Source organism: Arvicanthis niloticus, chromosome 6, assembly GCF_011762505.2.
Source record: "Arvicanthis niloticus isolate mArvNil1 chromosome 6, mArvNil1.pat.X, whole genome shotgun sequence".
Classification (NCBI taxonomy): domain Eukaryota; kingdom Metazoa; phylum Chordata; class Mammalia; order Rodentia; family Muridae; genus Arvicanthis; species Arvicanthis niloticus.
The window spans coordinates 50456578-50477295 of NC_047663.1; the positions used below are offsets into that span (position 1 = coordinate 50456578).

General features: G+C 43.5%; 1 protein-coding gene and 1 pseudogene across 2 annotated transcripts in view; both read left to right on the forward strand.

Annotated features, from left to right (window-relative positions):
• Positions 1-1914: 1914 nt before the first annotated feature.
• On the forward strand, positions 1915-2034 carry LOC117712194 (small nucleolar RNA SNORA17; annotated as a pseudogene).
• A 1365-nt stretch (positions 2035-3399) lies between these two features.
• The window catches only part of LOC117710283 (NACHT, LRR and PYD domains-containing protein 1b allele 3-like), a 56392-nt gene continuing 39073 nt past the window's right edge, over positions 3400-20718 (forward strand). Inside the window, exons 1-3 of one of the 2 annotated variants that reach the window (XM_034505030.2) lie at positions 3400-3713; positions 4908-5361; positions 13639-15301. In XM_034505030.2, coding sequence (XP_034360921.1) covers positions 5067-5361; positions 13639-15301 — 1958 coding nt within the window. In that variant the 5' untranslated portion in view covers positions 3400-3713; positions 4908-5066. The remainder of the gene's footprint in view (positions 3714-4907; positions 5362-13638; positions 15302-20718) is intronic. The other variant, XM_076936406.1, reaches the window with a different exon arrangement.

Consider the following 20718-nt stretch of genomic DNA (forward strand, 5'->3'; position numbering starts at 1 on the left):
CCCTGTCTTGAAAAACCTAAGAAAGAAAGAAAGAAAGAAAGAAAGAAAGAAAGAAAGAAAGAAAGAAAGAAAGAAAGAAAGAAAGAAAGAGGGAGGGAGGGAGGGAGGGAGGGAGGGAGGGAGGGAGGGAAGAAAAGGGAGCATGCATGTGATTTTCAGACGTTGGAAACCAAACCTCAAAACTAAGATTACAAACCAAACCATGATGTTTTATGGTAAATGAGTCACCTACCCTGGCAGTGTGTTTATACTATAATAACACAATTTCAAATTATTTTAGTGTTTTCTTAAATAACTTATCAAATATAGCTAGCTTAAAACATTCTATTGAATGAGAATGTTTTGGGTGAAAATGTCTTAGATGGTAAAATAAAGGGTTCATTCTGAAGTAAACTGACAAGTAGTAAACACTCATTGGCCAGAAAAGTATTCAATCTCCAAGAGAAACCTTGTTGCCAAGTGGTGCTGCAGAAACTGAACATGTGGAAGACTGACCTCTCACCCTGCAGAGCACTCAGCTCCAAATGCACCAAGGACATTAACACAGACCTGAACCTGGAACTGCCTGAGGGAAGGAGAACACTTCATGGAGTAGCACAGGGAAGGCCTTTCTGAAGAGGACTCTATTCATCAGGGAAATGAGGCAAACTGACAAACGGGACCATATGAAATTGAAAGGCTGTAGTCTGGGGCTCATGGTTGGAGTCCATGACCATCATGGCTAGGAGCATGGCAGCAGACAGGCAAGCATGCTGCTGGAATTGTAGCTGAGATCTCATATCCTGAAGCACAAGTGTGAGGCAGAGACAGAGACAGAAACAGAAACAGACATTAGGAACTGTGTAGTCTTTTAAATTCTCAAAGCTTGCCCCAGTGATGCACACCTCCTATGAGGACACTCCTCCTAATCCCTTCTAAACAGCTGCAACAACTTGGGACAAACATTCACATATAGGAGTTTATGGAGGCCGTTCTTACTCAAACCACCACAGTGTCTCAGAACAGCCAGATGGCTAGTCATAATACACTACATAAATGCTGCCAAGGGTATCGGGAAAGATGATTTTTTATTGGTTGTTTCTGGGAGTTGTGTTGGTCTGAAAGGTTAAAATATATTCTTGTGCACTGTTGCTGTCTTCAGACACACCAGATGAAGGCATCTGATCCCATTACAGATGGTTGTTCGCTGGGAATTGAACTCAGGACCTCTGGAAGAATAGTCAGTGCTGTTAACAGCTAAGCCATCTCTCTAGCCCCTAGCTGTGTTTTTTGTCTGTTACATTTTTGGGGTTTGTATTAACTCTTACTTTATCACTTTTTATTTTTAAAACATTTTTAAAATTTTTTGTGTGCATTGATAATTTGCCTGAATATATGTGTGAGATCTTGGAGTTACAGTTATGAGCTTCCATGTAGGCACTGGGATTTGAACCTGGGTCCTCTCTTAAGATTAAAATATATTATGTGAGAAAAAAATTGATTAGAAAAATTAAGGATAGAAAAACAGAAAACAAACCTCTCAGGTCTCTTAAAAGATGGCTCTGACTGTCACTCACTGGTATATATCAATTTTTGTGAGATGAAATCTTAACTTTGGAGAGAAACTTGTTTAAGCATAGGATGTGTCATCATTTGCTTCCTGTTACTGAGATAAACATCAGGACTGCACACAGGCTGCTTGGGGAGGAACATGTTCACTTCAGTGTACAGCTTACTGTCTTTCCTGAGGAAATGGCAGGAACCAAAGGCCACACACTGCACAAAGGCTATGGAGGAGTGCTTCTCACTGGCTTTCTCTCCAGGGCTTTCTCAGCCTGCTTTCTTACATAACCAAGGACCAGGAATGGCACCACCCACACTGGACATTGCTATTCTGTATCAATCATGTTTTCCCAGGAAAAGATCCACACAACACCTGTCCCTAGAGGTGTTGCAGTGTCACATGTGCATCAGTAGGTGACAGAGTTGTGAGAGCCTATGTCTAGGCTCAGTGTCCCAACCCATGGACATCTGAATGATTAGTGGCCTAACACTCCCTGAACAACGCAAGCCCAAGACAACCAGTAGTCCTGTGGACACCCAGAATTGGGAGATAGGTCAAGTGGAAAGCTAGCCCAGGCTGAGTCAAGAGTAAGACATAGACAACCACCAGTCTGACACCATGGGGCATAGACAGGGACCTAGCCTGAGATGACCACTAGGCTGCACTGTGCAGGTCTGCAGAAAGCATGGGAGGTAGACCATGCCCAAGATGATCCCTGTCCAGAACCATAAAGCATAGGCAGGGCATCACACTCCTGAAACCAACCCTGAGACCATCCCAGACACTCAAATCCCTCAGGCCACTAAGAGTAGAAAGTAAGTGGTGGAGAAATGTAAGAGAAAGAGAAACAGAAGGATGGAGGCACACTGAAGAGAGGCAGAACTGGAGACTGGAAGGTACTGAGGAACAGCCTGATGTGAGTAGCCAGTGATGACAACTGGGACCATGGTGAGGTCCTGTCTTGTGCTGCCTGTGGGTTCACATTAGGATCTATGGTACTTCATCATCAGGGATCAATTACTACCAAAGACCAGGCAGAAATTCCTGGTCTGGGCGGGCTGCTGATTGGGGATATTTGATGTCTGAGAGCTGCGAAGAACTGGTCCCACCCTTCTCCTGGGTATCATGGGAGAACAGGTCCTGGGGGCATCAGAGCAGAGGAGCTGAACCTGCCCCTAGGCAGGTGCAGTCCTTGGAAGAACAGGCTCCAAACACCGTGGGTGCTGTGGGTGTGCAGGATCTAAGGGTAGGAGTAGAGAAAAGTTGACCATGACACTGTCTCCACTATAGTGGCACGGACGAGGGAGAGAGTCTCCCCTCTGCCCTCAAACTCTCCCCTCACCCTCTGAAACAGATAGGAAACCTCTCTTTGGGTTCATGAGAGCTGGAGAATTGGCGCTGCTCCAGCACTTGGGAGGAGGGCCAGCAGCTGCCCTTGGAGCATGAAACAGCTGCCAGTCATATTGGGAGCAAAGGTGAGATTGCCCTGAACATGCAAGCTGCCCTGAACTTGTCTGCCTTACATCAGCTTGGGGGAGGAGAGAGTCCCTTCCCTACCTTTACCCCTATAAACAGCAAGACAGCTGGCCCTGAGGTCACACATGTGAGTCCACTTGCACATGAAAATGCACACACACCACACACCTACAGAAAAAGAATATGGTGTTGGTGAGAATCAAAACCTGAATGTGACATTTAGGAGACTTCAGGAGTCAAAGACAAAACATTGACAGGCTCTGTGGCCTAAGAGGCATTACTGAAATGAACAGCCTGGAACTGGGCAGGCTACAGGGAAGGAGAGGCAGCAAAGATATCCAGAGCACAAACCTGAGGGGATCCTGGAGCTATTGCTGACCTGGGGCCTGTTGGCAAACCTTGGGTCTCACAGTAATGGAAGAGGGAACTGAGCTCAGACATGAGTCCTGCGGTCAGGCAGGCAGGGATTCTGCAAACCCGGAAGAAGCTCTCAGCCTGACTCCTCCAGCTCAGGCAGCTGCAGAGACTTAACAGGAAATAACCTGAATAATATTCAACTTACATCTGTGCAGGTTCTCTGAATCCTGCCTTCTTGATAAGAGTCCAGAGTCTCTTTCACTTTTGAAGAACAGTTTCCTAGCTGAGGAGCCTCATTCAAGGACACACACTCCAGTGGGCCCCGTGGAAGAATAGGGTAAGTACTGGGACCCAGATTCCACCAAGCCACTTAGTTGTGGGAGGGTAAGGGCTGGCCTCACTCCACTAGGGAATATTAGAGCAGAAATGGGGACCCCATCCTGAAAACCAGGGACCAGGGCCCTGGGCCCAGCCTCTGCTTGGAGTCTGCAGGCCAGCTCTGATGGGTGACAGACCACTGCATTCACCTGTCTGGTTCATGTGTCTGCTCCTGTCATAGCCTATCCTGCACCCTCCTGTCTGTCCTGAATCTGTAGGAATAAGTGTCCTGTGTAATGAGATATTCAGAGGTAGGACCAGGGATAAGATAGAAATTAAGCATCATATATGCTATTTACAGGGGCTAGTGTGGGAGAGCCAAGGTCCCCAGAGAGGTAAGTTAGGCAAAGTTAGTGAAGAAAACAGGATACCTCAGCACAGTTGCTGTATAACTGATAACCACAGCCCTCTGACTCAGCTCCTTCCCTTGATCTCTCCATTTCTCCTTATGCTCATTTGTCATTTTTACCCTGTCCTTTAAAAGTTATACACGAGGTCCACCTGTAATCAATCACTCAGTCCACATTAGGACAATGGCTGCCCTACCTAGGGCCTACCGAGTCCTCCATCCTCTATCTCTTTGAATATTTCACAGCCTCCTGTCTAATATCTGTTTTCAAAGGTTAATTCAGAAGGGAATGGCAGCAGTCACATGACTGATCCAGCAGAGCAGATAAAGTTAAAAATCTCTTTTCAGCACATGAAGTCCACCCACAACACACACACCCCTTAACCCCTAGATACAAAATGGAGCTGCACCTTCTTCATCCCCCTGCCACAGGAACCAGTAAGAGAACAGCCCCCCATTCCTTTCATATGTCCTTAGGGTGAGATAAATAGTGTTAGTGACCTAAAAGAACCTTAGACAAGCTATGAAACCCCAACTCAGTATAATGTTAAGCACACCTGCCTTCAGGAAAGCCAACACAGTAGCTAAAACATGCACCAGCATCATTCAGCTGTGAAACATTAAAGAACATGTTCACAGTTAAACACTCCTGTCCCAGAGTTCCCTCTTCTGCCCTACGAAGCCCAAGCCCCTGCACCTGGACACACAGTCCCCACTCCCCAGGAAAGACTTGTATCTTTCAGTTGTTCTGATCAAAGGCCCATCTGACCCTGTAGAGGTTTGTCTGCTTTCTTTTATTACCAGGTGTCCTCTATCAGTTTTGATAAAACACCCATTTCCAGAACAGAAATGCCTGGCAGAGACAAGAAGCCCCTGGCCTTCTGCTTGCAACAACAGAAGAGAGTCTTGAAGCAATAAGAGCACAGACTGTTCAGAGAATCGATATCCGGGGGATCTATCATCATGGAAGAATCTCAGACTGAGCAGAAAAGTGACACAAAGGTGGCTCAGTGTCAAGTAAAGGGGACGAGTCAGGGGGCTGTGGAACAACAGGACGTGGACACCACTTCCAAAACAAGGAGATGGGTGTTGGAGGACCTGCTGAAGGACTTAGCCCAGTCAGACAGTCTCTTGAAGCATCGTAAGTACATCAAGAACCCCAAGTCATCACTCTGCAACCCATTCATCACCACTGAGTCCTCCTGCCATGGTTTTCATGGGAAGGCTAGCCTCATGCCAAAAGAGTTCGCTGGCCCAGGTAAGGCTAGAACAGGAAGGCTTTCAGAAACCCTTAACTAAACTTTACAGAACACTTTGTTTTACAGAAGTGCATGCTCAGGTTCCTATGTGGTACTCAGAGGTCCCTGGAAGGAGTACACTGAAGCTATAGTGGGGAGAGTCAGGCATGCAGAGGTCTCTGAGATGGTTGACATAGGGGTCAAGACAGCTCTTGAGACAATCAATTAGTGACACCAACATACAAGTCCAAACTTTAGAAATCCAACCCTCCTCAATGTATCCATCTGGGAAATGGGAAGATGAAGAGCTGTCTCCTTAGGCTGTAGCACTTCAGTGATAATCCATGTCAAATAATTAACAGTCTGATGTTTGATAAGTGCTTAGCAATTGGAAGCCCCTGCTATTACTGCTGCTACTATAGTATGCAACCCTGTGGAACAGAAGCTCAAAGACACACCCACATGGGAGAGCTGAGGCTCAGAAAGCAATAGAGACACAGAGGACCAGGGTAGACCCAGGAGAGGTTCATGGTCCCAGAGCAGGACCATTCTACAGCAGCAACTGTGAGTGCCTCATTGTCCCCCATGTGACCATGGAGAAGGTTATGAGTGTAAGCCTGAAGGGCCCCAGCAGTTCTCCCTGCCTCCTACCCCTGCCTCTCTGACCAACACACAACCACTGTCTCCTTCTCATAGGACATTCTTCTTCATTACTGAGACCCACAAAAGAAAGAAAGAGAGGAAGAAAGAAAGAAAGAAAGAAAGAAAGAAAGAAAGAAAGAAAGAAAGAAAGAAAGAAAGCTCAACATAAAGTCCCCTGCACTACACAGCTCCTGAAAACTACTGAGCTCAGATCATGAGTCTTGGAAATATTTTCAGATCTTAAAGGATAAATTAATTGAAATCTAACAAGTCTGGATGCCAAAGAAAAGATTAACTAGCCTGAGATCTGTGGGTGAAACTTTGAGTCACACATATGTGGCTTTTCCCATGTGAGTGTCCCCCTGTATGGGGAACTGGGACAAGAAGCTAAAATGCAAGGCCAGAGCAGCATGGTGGGGTGCTAACAGTCACGGGCTAGGAAAGATTCTCTGGGCTCTGCAGTGCTGAGGCTGCATTTATAAATGGGGAACCTGGAACCCATGAGGGACAGCAGCAACCCTGGCCCAACTGGTACCCAGAGCTCTGCTCAGAATCAGAGTGGGCACTGAAGAGCCTGGGGGTCAGGGAGGTCCTGAAGCTCCAAAAAGGTCTTATCTATTGATATGAACCTGAGAAGAGAATATCTTCCTGCCTCAGTTTTAGTCAGATTCTCTACTGAGTTCCCTTAATTCATTGGCACTTACACAGACCATGCCCTGGCCTCCTCCTCTCCTCGAGGATCAAGTAGCCATCTCTCTCCAGTGCACGAGGCCTAGAGAAAGGTTAACTTGTTCAAGCTCACAGCTCATAGACACAGACATGGGGCTGTGATCTAGAGCAGTCAATGGCTAAGGAGTGACTTTCTCCTTCTCCATCTGCTGCAGCTCTGTGAAAGTCCTGCCTACACCCAACCCTTACCTTTACTTCAAAGTCCATTCTTCCCACCCCACCTTGAGCTTAAGAAACCTCAGTTCACAGCCATCCTTAGCCACACAGTGAATCTATTAAAGTTATTACCCAGGAGTACTAGTGGCTTATCATGTTATTGTGAAAGAATCAGTTTATACAGGAAAGGCTCTCAGAATAGTCCATCAAGGGCATGAAGGCCAGAGCAACAAGGACTGACACAGCTGGTCACGAGGGTTTAGTTGGGAAACAGAGACAGATGTATGCTGCTGTTCAGATCAGTTTTCTTTTTTATTCAATGCAGGATTCAAGCACTAGGAATGGTGACACCTACAAATAGGATGGACCTACCTCAGTTACCCTAACCTATCCCTCACAAACCTTCTCAGGGACATTTGTGCTGGGTGCTTCTAGATACTGCAACGTTGACAATGCTAGCCCAGACACCTTCTCACAGGATCACTGTAAGAGCTGAAAGTTTAATTGTCAGAATTCCTGGGGAGTTTTGTAACTAGATGCTTCAGCCCCATCCTTTCTCACTGGGAGAACCTATGCACTCCTTCACCAAGCTTTTCCAGCCCCAACCCACCAGGCCTTGAGTTTTCAGGTCAACTTACACAATCTTCCTACTTCAGAGGGGGTGACAGAGGACTGGAAATCTCAATCCAACGAGATCATCCCCTAAGGTGACACAGTGACACAGGCAAAGTGCCACAGCAAGAGCCCAAGAACAGGAGAAACCTACACAGCACCCTACAAATCCTGCCTGGAGTCTCACTGTTGGGCCTCACCACTGCTCCCAGGAAGGCCTTGGAATTAAGGGTAGTGTCTTCCATCATGAGAACACAGCTTGGCTTTCAGAGCAGGGAACTGGCAAACAGGAGAATCCATTTCCACAGGATTCCTCATCACCCAAATGGCTAAGGTGTCATCAGAAATGTCCTGAGCACACCACTCATGCCAGGTCCCATGCCAGGGCTTCACTTTCATCACACTCACACTTAAATCTCATAGCCAGCCTTGAGGGAGAGACCACTATTGTCCCACCTTGGGGACAAGAGGAGCAAGTCCTAGAGAGGTAAAGGCTCTCAGATGAAGAACTGTAGCTTTGCCTTCACTGTCATGAGTCACAGACATTTTTGTAAAAACACATTTATTAATTAATTGGACTGATTCTTCTTTACATTTTATTTATTGTTCTCTCTTACAATACATTCTGTCCACACCCTCCTCAAATTCTACTGCCCCTCTAATCCCCTCCTACACCTCCACATCTCCCTCCCAAATCACTCCTCCACTTCCTCTCAGAGAGGAATAAGCTTCCCAGGAACATCAACGGAACACGGCATAACAAGATGAAATAAAACTAGGCACAAATCCTCCTAACAAGGCTGACCAAGGAAACTCAGTAGGAAGAACATGGTTCCAAGAACAGACAATAGTCAAAGACATGGCCTCTCCAACTATTAGATGTTCCAGAAAAATACCAAACTAAACAACCACAGCATGTATGCAGAGGACCAAGCACAGACCTATGCAGGCTCCATGACTGCCCCTCCAGTCTCTGGGAGCCCCACATAGTTGATTGTGTTCCACAGGCTGTGTTCATCTGTCACCCTTAAACCCTCAAGTACCTACCATCCTTTCTCTCCCTCTTCCAAGGGATTCCCCAAGCTCCACCTAGAAATCCCGTACCTGGAGTCTCACTACTGGACCATGGCACTACTCCCAGGAGACCCTATGAGTTTGTCTTTCTAGAGTCCCCTCCCCTCATTCACTTTTGCCTAGAAATAGAAGGTTTGTCATTTTGTGGTGTCTCCACACTTCCTACATGTTCATTTGTGGTTTTTATCCATTTTTAAACTATTATTTACTTATGTGGACTAATTTCTATGCTTTACACTCTATCTTCTACTTTATGACTTCTACTTATAAGGCTTTCTCTGAATTTTGTAATTGTGATTTTGAGGTTTTCAATTTGACCCTCATTTAGTTGAGTTTGCTTCGATATTTCTATCTTTTTTAAATCCATTTTTCAAATCACATTTTTAAAATCATTGTTGTTTTGGTCAGATTTGTATTCTTGTTTTCTTTCACATCATGTGGGCACCTACTCTCTTTTAGTTCACTCTCTTCAAGTTCACTGAGCTCTTTCTCTCTGATATCTTTAAACTCCCTAACTCTCCAATGTCTATGCTTGCCACTAGGTTCTGTAACCTGGATCATCTTTGTAATTAACATTGGAGAATGTTTCCATGAACTGGTGGATTGGGAGGCAGCAAATGTTGTGTTGACTTTTCTTCTTGTTATTGCAATGAGACCTGGGCATATGGATTTTGCTCTTTTGCTTTTGTTGTTGCTGCTCTATATATGATATGGGCATACCAAGTTGAGGTGACACACGGCATGTATTCCCAGTCTGAACCTGGGTTAAGGAAGGGTACAGATGGACCTCTCCAGCCTGGTGTATTCCTGCTTTAGAACCTGGGGTGAGTCTAGTTGTTGGAGAGGGTGCACTCAGGGCCGGGCCAGTCTGACTCGCCAGACTGTGCCTGAGCACAAGATGAGCCTGGAGGATAGATGTGACACATACAGCCATGGGTTGAACACAGTACTCTGATGGCTGTGTCAGGTAACACACAGAGAATGTGTACGTTAAAAATTGTGTCTCTGTGCCATATGACTGGACTAGAGTGGGAACAGTGCTATAATCTAGTGATTACCAAAGAAAGAAGAACCAGGAAGCCATGATCCCTCTGAAGCACCTAAGGGACTATCAGGATTGGATGCTTAAGGTATAGGGGTTGGCGATGAAGGAGACTACAGGTAGATTATTTGTTGCCATACCACCTGGATGAGACAAAGTGTAATCAGGGAAGTCCCATGTAGGGGAGAGTCAGGAGGATATCAAGATCTCTGGCAGCTGCTGTGCAGTAACCACAGTGGAGGGGAGCTGTGTCTGGGCCTGCAGGTCTAAATAAATTTGTTTTATTTGAAAACTTCATACTTTGTACACTGTAGCTTGATCATGTCCACTCCCAATTCCCCCAGAACACCCTCCAGCCCACGCCTTCCCACTCTCATATCCTCTCCCCTTTTTGTTTTGTTGACATTTTCATTGATGTTGATTTGTCTGCTACTCATTGTTGTTTTATTTAAGCCTTTCAGTCCAGTTAGTGCTGCCTGGCAGAATACTGACTGATCTTCTTGGTTTACACTTCTGCACATCTTGCACAAGCATCTGTATCTTTATTGAGTTCATGAGTACAACAGTCATGCAATGTTCAGAAAATCACATCTCACCGCACTCCTTCCTGTGCTCCTGCCCTTTCACTATTCCTGCCGACTCACTTGAAGTTTACCCAGAGCCTTGGCAAACTCACTTACATATCCTGCTTAAAACCATGCAATCACCAGACTTTTAATCACAATTCAGATTATGATTCTCTACATTAATTGATAACAACTGCACAAAGAAACTTATTCAGACAGGTTGAGGTTAATCTGTGAGTATAAACATAACAAAAGTCAATTTAACAGTATGTCCATTTAGTAAAACAACAGTAATAGGTTCTTTGCTATGGTCCATGACCTCCTATGCCCTGGTCTTTAGATCAGGCTCATTGCTCAATAGCCTACATTTATATAAGTTAGATTTTTGATTAAGGTCAAACTAGTTATAAGGAACATTCATACACTGTTAATCTGAGTTAATCTGGGCTAATCTATCCCCACTCAAGTCTCTCCTTTGTCACATAATTCCTATGCTCCCTTCAAATTCAAACCCAATTTTCATGTGAGAAGTGTCTATTCTATCTGCACTAATGGGACTCATCAGAATCTGTGTGTATTACCCGGTCTCTGTTTTCTGTCCTGGCAATGGAAACCAAACTCAGATGTTTGTTCTTCATTTAACGTGCTCACAATTTGCCACTGTGCACGCTGCTGAGCTTCACCGCCCATTGTTGTGCTCCTTCTTCCTCTAATCAGTGCATCTGAGGATTTATCTCTCCAGATTTTGACCAGGACACAAACCTCATCTCAGCATCTTCATTGGAAGGAACTCGAGACAAGAGAGACATTAAAGAAAAAAGATTTTAAATTTGAAATGGAGGGAGAGGACTCAGGAGAAGTTCACCAGGACTAGGGAAAGGTGGGAATCATGTAAATGTGGGATGTAAGTAGAAAATTCAAGAACTTTACAGAACACTTCAAAAACAAATTGAACATGCAAATCAAAATAAGTAAAGCAAGAATACATATATGACAGAAAACTTGTGGCATTTGTCTCTATAGGCAATGGGATACCTCACTGTGTAGAATAATTTGCACCTTCCTATACTTTATGTGAGGTTTTGTGGCCTTTTTCTCCTCCTCCTCCTCCTCCTCCTCCTCTTCCTCCTCCTCCTCCTCCTCTTCCTCCTCCTCCTTCTCCTCCTCCTCCTTCTCCTCCTCCTCTTCCTTCTCTTCCTTCTCTTTCTCCTTCTCCTCCTTCTGTGTGTGTGTTGTACATATATATGTACATATATGTTTCCATGTGTGAGGGCATATAAGCAGGGTGGCACATTGTGCATGTACATGTGAGTGCACTAAATGGATGTCAGCAATCTTCCTCAGTTGCTCTCTTATTCTTGGAGGCAGAACATTCCATCATCTACACCCAGAGTTCATCAAGTACCAAGGCTGCCAAGCCATCTTACCCTGGGGAAGGCCCTGTCTCAGCTTTCTGGGCCTGAAATTGCAGGGGACTACAATGCAAACTCAGCATGTAAATGAAGTCTTGGGATATCATTTTAGTACACATGCTTTGCCTGCAAGCTCTTCAACTACTGAGCCATCTTGCTTTCCCCACATGCTTTTCAAGTGTGATGGAACTTAAAATAATTGCGTTGTTTGCATAATGTCAGATACATTTCAGCTGGAAGGTCTTGGAGAAAGTGCTCTGGGAAGAGCTGGTCCCTCTCTTGGCACTTTGAGGAGACATGTTCTGAGCCAGGCAGATCTTAGCCACAGACATGAGTGGCCAGCTTGCTGCACTCAAGAGATGTTAGATGTCCTCCTAACAGAACACAGTAAGTGCAGATCTATTGATCCTGATTTCAGAGGAAAGTTGGCCCCTGAAGCAAGGACATAAAGTGCTAATTGTGGGAACTGTTGCTACACTCAATGCTCTCACCAAATTATCTCCACACCTGGTCCATGGTAGTACAAACAGCTGTATTGTAATGGGCAACAGGTCAGTATTAAGGAATGAACTTGGATACAAGAAAGTCATTTTCCTGACTATCTTGTCTTGAGTTCCTTCAAATGAAGATGCTAAGATAAGATTTGTGTTCTGGGCAAAAGCTGGAAATATGAATCCTCAGATGTACTGGTTAGAAGAAGCAAAAGTAGAACAGGAAAGGTAAAGCTAGACAGAGTGCACAGTGCCAAACCTTGGAACATGTTAAATCAAGAACAAATGTCGAGTTTGGTTTCCATTGCCAGGACAGAAAACAAAGACTGGGTAATTTTTTTAGATAGTTGATTGCATTACTGATTGAATGACTGATTGACTGATTGGGTGATAGATTGATAGATTGGTTAACTGTAGCCTAAAATGGTTTCAAATTCCCCATATGGAAAAGCTAGAGCAGAGTTCCTGTTCTCCTGCCTCTGTCTTCTGAGTGATGAATTACTGAGCTACAGTACCATGTTCAGTGATGTTTTGTCAAACATGCATATTAATTATAGTTCTGGAGGATGTGTGTCTAAGACTGAAAACTACAAATACTCAGCCTCAAAGAAGGGCATATAAAGGCAAACAGGTGCCTGCAGGAAAGGAAATGTACTTCTTCCCACAACAGTTTGCCCATTACTAGAAGAAAAGTATTGGTCCATTTATAAAGGTCCTGCCCCCCATAACTGCAAACACCCACACTAGACCTGAATCCCTTACTCCTGAATATCCCTGAATCCTACTTTGGAAACAGAGTTTCAAACTCAGTGTCAGAGGGGACAAAACACATGACCAGAAATAAGGCTTCTTGTGACCAAAGAAATCTGGACTGAAGTGTAAAATACACCCAAGATTGCCAAAACTAGGGAGAGGGGACCAAGACTACATACTGAAACATGGACACTATAGAATTTCTAGATCTTCCCTTCAGACCCACAATCTCAAGACTTCAGGATGATGTTATCAGGACTGCAATGGTGGATCCAATGGGATCTGTCAGGAGCAAACATCCACTCCACTGTCTGTAATCTCTCCACTACTCCACAGCCTCCTACAGGGAGAGAACACAGACACAAAATTACAAATAAGAAACCAAAGCTCAGTGAAGCCACTGCATCATCTCATAGGCTGAATGAAGACAGAGTTAGGTCTCTGAACTCACCCTTTACTCTCAGCCTCAAGAACAGGTCTGGCACAGGGTAAGAAGTTGATAAAAGTCTGAGGCATAAATGAAAGTCAGACAGCATCATTATTAGTCACATGACCACTTGAAGTAGAATCTTCTACTCTAAACTCACAGTTTCTGCACTAAACTGTTCAGAATCTTCCAATACCCACAACCTGTATGAGGTACAGCTTAAACAAATGCTTACATGCATCCAGATGATAAAGGATCAAAAAAGGAAGGAAGGAATACATGGGCTAAGGAAGGTAAGAAGAGAAGAAAAGAGGAAAGGCAAGAAGGAAGGATTGATTGAAGAACACACAGTGCTAATGTATACACTTCTGCTAAAACTTTCTCTTCCTTTAGGAACATTTCAAGTACAGATGAGTAAAGAAGAGACTCTTTACTCTACACAGTCATTGAAAGGGGAGATTTTGTTCCAAAATTTCACAAATCTACTACTCTTCCAAAAATTGTGCCCAAGAGGCTCAGAGGACTTGGGCAGGAAAAACTGGCATTCATGTGTACCAGAAGAAGAAGGACATGTGATTGAGATCCAAGACTTATTTGGCCCAAATTTAGATACCCAGAAAAAGCCTCAGTTAGTCATAATAGAGGGTGCTGCTGGGATTGGGAAGTCAACACTGGCCATGCAGGTGAGGAGAGCCTGGAAGGAAGGTCAGCTCTACAGGGATCGCTTCCAGCATGTCTTCTTCTTCAGCTGCAGAGAGCTGGCCCAGTGCAAGCAGCTGAGTCTGGCTGAGCTCATAGCACAAGGTCAGGAAGTACACACAGCTTCCATCAGGCAGATCCTGTCTCACCCTGAGAAGCTGCTCTTCATCCTGGATGGCATAGATGAGCCAGCATGGGTCTTGGAGGAGCAGAATCCTGAGCTCTGTCTGCACTGGAGTCAAACACAGCCTGTACACACACTGATAGGGAGTTTGCTGGGGAAATCTGTCCTTCCTGAGGCTTCCTTCTTGCTCACAGCTCGGACCACAGCTCTACAAAAGATCATTCCTTCCTTGGGGAAACAACGTCAGGTGAAAGTCCTAGGACTCACTGTGGTTGAACGGCAGAAATATTTCTGCAGATATTTTGCAAATCAACGAGTTGCAATTACCGCTCTTAAGATGCTTAACCCAGTGCTCCTGACCCTGTGTGAGGTTCCGTGGGTGTGCTGGCTGGTCTGCACTTGCCTGAAAAAGCAGATGGAGCAAGGTGGAGACCTCTCACTGACCTCACAGACTACCACAGCCCTCTGCTTGAAATACATGTCTCTGACAACCCCAGGTCAGCACATGAGGACCCAGCTCAGAGCCCTCTGCTCACTGGCTGCTGAGGGGATCTGCAAAAGAAGGACCCTGTTCACTGAAAGTGACCTCTGTAACCAAGGGTTACCAGAGGATGCCACTGCCACTTTCCTGAAGATTGGCATCCTTCAAAAGCAGCCCAGCTCTCTGAGCTACAGCTTTGCCCACTTGTGTCTCCAGGAGTTCTTTGCAGCGATATTCTACATCTTGAAGCATAGTGAGGAAAGACTCGGCGATATGGAAGATTACAGAATTGTGGAGTCACTGGAAGAACAATATGGAAGACAAAACCTGTTTGAGGCACCCACTGTGCGCTTTCTATTTGGTCTTTTGAGTAAAGAGGGATTGAAAGAAATGGAACAGTTCTTTTCCTGCAACTTTTCTAGGAAGACAAAGTTGAAGCTGCTATGGCACATCCTAGAGAAATACCAACCCCATCAACCACCTTTTCTGGGTTTGCACCACTGTCTGTATGAAAATCAGGAAAAGGAGCTCCTGACACAAGTGATGCATGATCTTCAAGGAACAATAGTGCCTGACCCAAATGACATTGCACACACAGTGTTCCAGACAAATGTGAAGCACCTGGTGATACAGACAGACATGGAGCTCATGGTGGTCACTTTCTGCATTCAGTTCTGCTGTCATGTGAGGAGTCTCCAGGTGAATATGGAAAGACAGAAAGGATATGCACTGATGGCCCCAAGGATGGTCCTGTGAGTATTCAGACACAGTCCTCTCTCCAGATTCCCTGTGGATCCCATGAGCCCACATGTTCTGAGCATCTTTCTATTCTCTTTAATGTGGTTGATTTGGGGATGCTGCTATAAACTTGTCTCTCCCTATGACTTGGTGAGGATCACACAGCTTCTCTGATTCAAATCATCTTCACCCTTCACCAGGTCCCAATGCCATGGTTACTGATCTTCCCTATTCACGTGCTTTCTCTGTGAAAAACAGCTCATTCCTGCATTTCTGTGTGAAAACCAAATGACTTGAAAGTAGTGGAGTGACTGTGAAAGAACAGGACAGGGTGAGGAGAAGGGGGAAGTAGGGCAAAGAGCAATGTGATTAAACCATGTTACACATATGCAGAAAGGTATCAATGATTATTTTACATAATTAAGATGAACTACTAAAACATGCTTGCAGAAATGTGATGATATATCAATGATCAAAACAAATATTGGTATCAACCAGAATTCTATTTTTCATAGAGGACAGCACTAAGAAGTGAAGAAGCTGAGCTTGGCTGTGCACACCTGTCATCCAAAATTCAGAAAGCAGAGGCAAGAAAGTCAGAAGTCCCAGTCCACCCTATTTTGTGATTGTGTTTGTGTCTCAGTTCTTCCATTGAAGTCTTGCCTGGTTATAAAAGATGTCTGGTTCAGGCTCCTTGTCCCCCATTGTTAGCAGTCTTATCTAGGGTCACCCTCCTAGATTCCTGGGAGTTTCCATTGTCCTAGGTTTCTCGTTCATCCCAGAGATGTCCCCCAAAATCCAACTGTCTCTCTCGGTACTCTCTCCCTCTGTCATTGTCCTCCCTTATCTCTCCTATCCCCATCACTACCATTTCCCCCAGACAGTCCCATCCCTCCAACCACACTGTTGATGTCTAATCTATTTCACCTTCTCAGTTAAATTTAAACATCCCTCCTTGGGCCTTCCTTGTTACTTACCTTCTTTGGAACTATGGATTGTAGTCTGGTTACCCTGGTCTTTATGACTAATATCTGCTTATAAGTAATATTTTTGTCTATTTTGTCATGTTTGTCTTTCTGGGTCTGAGTTACCTCACTCAGGATGATCTTTTTCTAGTTCCATCAATTTGCCTGCAACTTCCATAATGTCAATGTTTTTAATAGCTGAATAATAGTCCATTATGTAAATGAACCACATTTTCTTTCTCTGTCCTTTTATCTGATTGGGGAACACCTAGGTTGTTTATAATTTCTGGCTATTATAAAAATAGCTGCTATGAAAACAGTTGGACAAGTGTCCTATTGGTATGGTGGAGCCTCTTTGAATATTTGTCTAGGAGTTGTATAGGTGTGTCTAGAGGGAGTTCCATTCCCAATTTTCTGAGAAACTGCCAAATTGATTTTCAAAATCATTGTACAACTTTGCACCCCTATCAGCAATGAAGGAGTGTTCCTTATTCTCCACAACCTCATCAGCATGAGTGGTTCCTTGAATTTTTGAACTTAGCCATTCTTACAGGTATAAAATGGAATCTCAGAGTCATTTTGATATACATTTCCCTGATGACTAAGGATGATGACTTTCCCTTTAAGTTCTTTTTTTCATAGTTAAAATAAATTATTATTTAATAATCCACTGATTATTAAATAATTATATCATTACAATTATCAAACAATATCATTTTATTAATATTATTAATCAATATTATTAATTATTAAATAAGTATATACATTATTAAAATTATCAAACAATAATAATATATAATATTCAATAATTAATAGTTATATTAAAATAGATATTATTATTATAGTTAGCATTTTCTTTGACCAAAGAATCCCTTCTATCTTTTCTGCAGTGCCTGGGATTCTCTCTTCCATTTCTTATGTTCCGTTCGTCTGTATTATTATAATTGGATCCATATAATTATAATTATAGAAGCATACAATCTAATGATATCCAGAGGATTTTCTAAACCACTATGAAGGATACTGTCTCTCTAGGCACACTGATGACTCCAGAGAATGAAGACATACATTGGTAACAATCAGCAGTCAACCATCCCACAAGCAGTTTTTAGTACCACAAGCAGGGTCCTGACAAGAAGAGGAGAATGAGGAAAGGACTTGTCTGGATAATGTCTCATAGCTAGGTGTATCAGTTGTTTTTCTCATTATTGATCAGGCATCTAGAAAAATGGATCTTCACAAAGGAAAGGTTTTCTTTAACCCACAGTCCAGAGGAATTAATCTTTGTGGCCAGGAAGGCACGACAGAAAGAACAGCTTGGTCCATGGCATGAACCAGAAAACAGAGAAGCCTGACTGCACCTCTTTCTCCCTTTTGTCTTCTTTCTTAGTTCACAACTTAACCTATCTTCTGGTTCCATCTACATTCAGCCTAGATTTTTTTTTCTTCTCAGTTGAATGTCTATGGAAGTGCCTTCAATGACACCATCAGAAATGAGTCCTTTAAGTTATTCTAAGTTCAGAGTTGATAGTGACTATTAAACACAACATTTCATATCATGGTTATTGTTTGAGAAAAGCATGTTTCTTTTTTTATAATGTTATTTTTTATTGGATAATTTATTTACATTTCAGATGCCATCCCCTTTCCCCATTTCCTGCCCCACAGAAAACCCCTATCCCATGCCCCTTTTCCTTTTTGCATTTATACACTTTTTAAAAATGTTAATCAAAGGCTTTATAAGTTTGGTAATGCTCAATCAGAAGTGTAACCCAATACTCAACCTAGATATATCAACTATCTATGGCTGGTGGAGACATGTGAACATCTGCCTCCCTGTCTCCCCCCTCTTTCTCTCTCTTTCTCTCTCTCATCACCTAGCTTCTCCTCTCCTTCTTCTCCTCCTCCCCTTACTTCTTCTCTTCTTCTCAGTACTCCTCCCCCTTAGCTCCTCCTACATATCACCTTCCTGTTAAAATAAAACTTTTCTCTCAAAATACAATTAGACCATAATTGTGCCAATTTGTACCAGTGAGGTACAAGATAGTCCTAATACCCAGTCCATCATTTTGTTGACTCACCAGAACCTCTGTCATCTATCTAAAACACTTAGTTCTGAACCTGGCTTTTTCCTTGGCTTTAGAATGAATATCAGCTGAAAACCATCCTCTCAAATCTTTTCTCTCAAAGTAAATAGCCGGGATTGGCTATGAGACCATAAGTTTTCAACCCCGTCAGAAATCCAAAATGACTGAGTTAACTAAAATTGTGGGAAGCACAAGCATAGCTTCTAAAACTTAGCCAATTTATAGAGACCTCTGAACACCTGGACACTCCCTATACTACAAAACGTTGGAGCATCTGTTCTTCCGCCTTCTGGCCCAGGATCATCTGACAGACCTTAGTGCTGCAGAATTATTAAGGGCGGATTACTCTGTCTAGGCAGATATAATCAGTTGACTATTCTGCAAGTGTGTCCTTTTCTGGACAGTAATTTGTCTGTAGATGGAAAGAGGCAATTCTTGCCTAGTGGCTGTCTCACCACAACTGGAATAACTCCAAAGATGCTCAATTTCTTCTTAGAATTCAATCAGGAAGCTGTCAGGAGCAGACAGGTCTCTAGTCAAAATGAACATTAATACGGAAATGTTTGTAACGTGAATTCTGTGGACTTCTGACATTTTGAAAACCAACTATCCATGTAAGTTAATCTGTACTGTTGTCTGTTAACTCCACTCAGCTACTTCTAAATAAAACATAGAAAACACCCTAACAATAAACTCAAAGCCATGAATTTGCTATAGTCCCTTAACTCACAGGCTAACCATCTCAGATCTGTTAAAAAAAAAGTTAAAGAAGGCCTGAGTTAAGCCTTGTATTCCTAAATGTGTTATACTGGTACAATGCCTATGAGAGTATCAATATTCATCTAGCTTTTATATCAATAAGAAGCTCATACCAATAAAAACCTTAAAATTTGTAATCAAAGTAAATTAGTGCCATTTAAGAAATTATATCTTCATCTTGATAATAATTATACAGATTTCTACCAATAGGTTATGGCTATGCAATATATCCTAGCTAATCCTCTCTATTCCCACAAAACAACTAGTTTTCCCTAGAAAGACAGCCCAATGTTTACCACCTTAGTCCCCAAGCCCAGGGAATAGGGGCGCTGACTCTACATTAACTTCTTTAAGCTGATTATGGGCATAGAGATATTAGAAGAGGAGTAGGGGGAAGAGTAAATTGATAAGCCTCTGGTGCTGTGTCTTCACTGCCTCCAGATGGAATTCCCGGACCTCAGAGGTTTGAGCAGGTCTGCTCAGCTTGCTTGTTGAGTAGATACACCAAGGCTGTGTATTCTGCAATATACAATTCTCAAAACAAATTTTAGTATCAAGATAATTTTTTAAGAGGGCTGACATTTTATTAAAGATGTTGGTTCTAACAGCTTTTTTCCCTCTTTTATTGGATAAAATATTTACATTTCAAATTTGATCCCTTTATCCCATTCCCCCCACAACCCAGGAACGCCATATCCCATCCCCTCTCCTCCTGCTTCTATGAGGGTGTGCACCCACATACCCCCCACTCCCTCCTCCCCACCCTCAGACTCGACCCCCCCCCCCAGTCAGTGTTCAGCCTCCATGGGACCAAAGATCTCCTCTCTCACCTATGCCCAACAAGGCCATCCTCCCCTACATATACAGCTGGAGTCATGTGTCCCTCCATGTGTGCTCCTAGGCTGGTGGTTTAGACCCTGGGGAGCTCTGGCTGGTTGGTATTGTTGCTCTCCTCATGGGGCCACCAACCCTTTGGGCTCCTTTAGTATACTCTCTAACTTCTCCATTGGGAACACTTGATCAGATAATGGTTAGCTTCGAGTATCAGCTTCTGGGTATGTCAGACTCTGGGGGACCTCTAAGGAGACAGCCTTGTCAGGCTGCTGTCAGCATTCCCTTCCTGTCATCCATATCAGCTATCAGTGTCTATTTTAGGTGACTGCACATAGGATGAATACCCAGGTGGAATGGTCTCCATACAACTGCTCCTTCAGTTCCTGTCCCACACTTTGTCTCCATATTTGCTCCCTTGGGTGTTTAGTTACTTCTTCTAAGAAAGACCTAGGCATCCACACTTGTTCTTCCTCCTTCATGAGCTTCATGTGGTCTGTTAGTTGAGTCTTCGCTATTCCAAGCTTTTGGGCTAATATTTGCATATCAGTGAGTAAATACCATGTGTGTTCTTTTGTGATTGGGTTACCTCACTCAAGATGATATTTTCTAGTTCCATCCATTTACTTAAGAATTTCTCGAATTCATTATTTTTAATAGCTGAGTAATATTCATTGTGTAAATGTACCACATTTTTTGTATCCATTCCTCTGTTGAAGGGCATCTGGGTTCTTTCCAGCTTCTGGCTATTATAAATAAGGCTGCTATGAACATAGTGGAGCATATGTC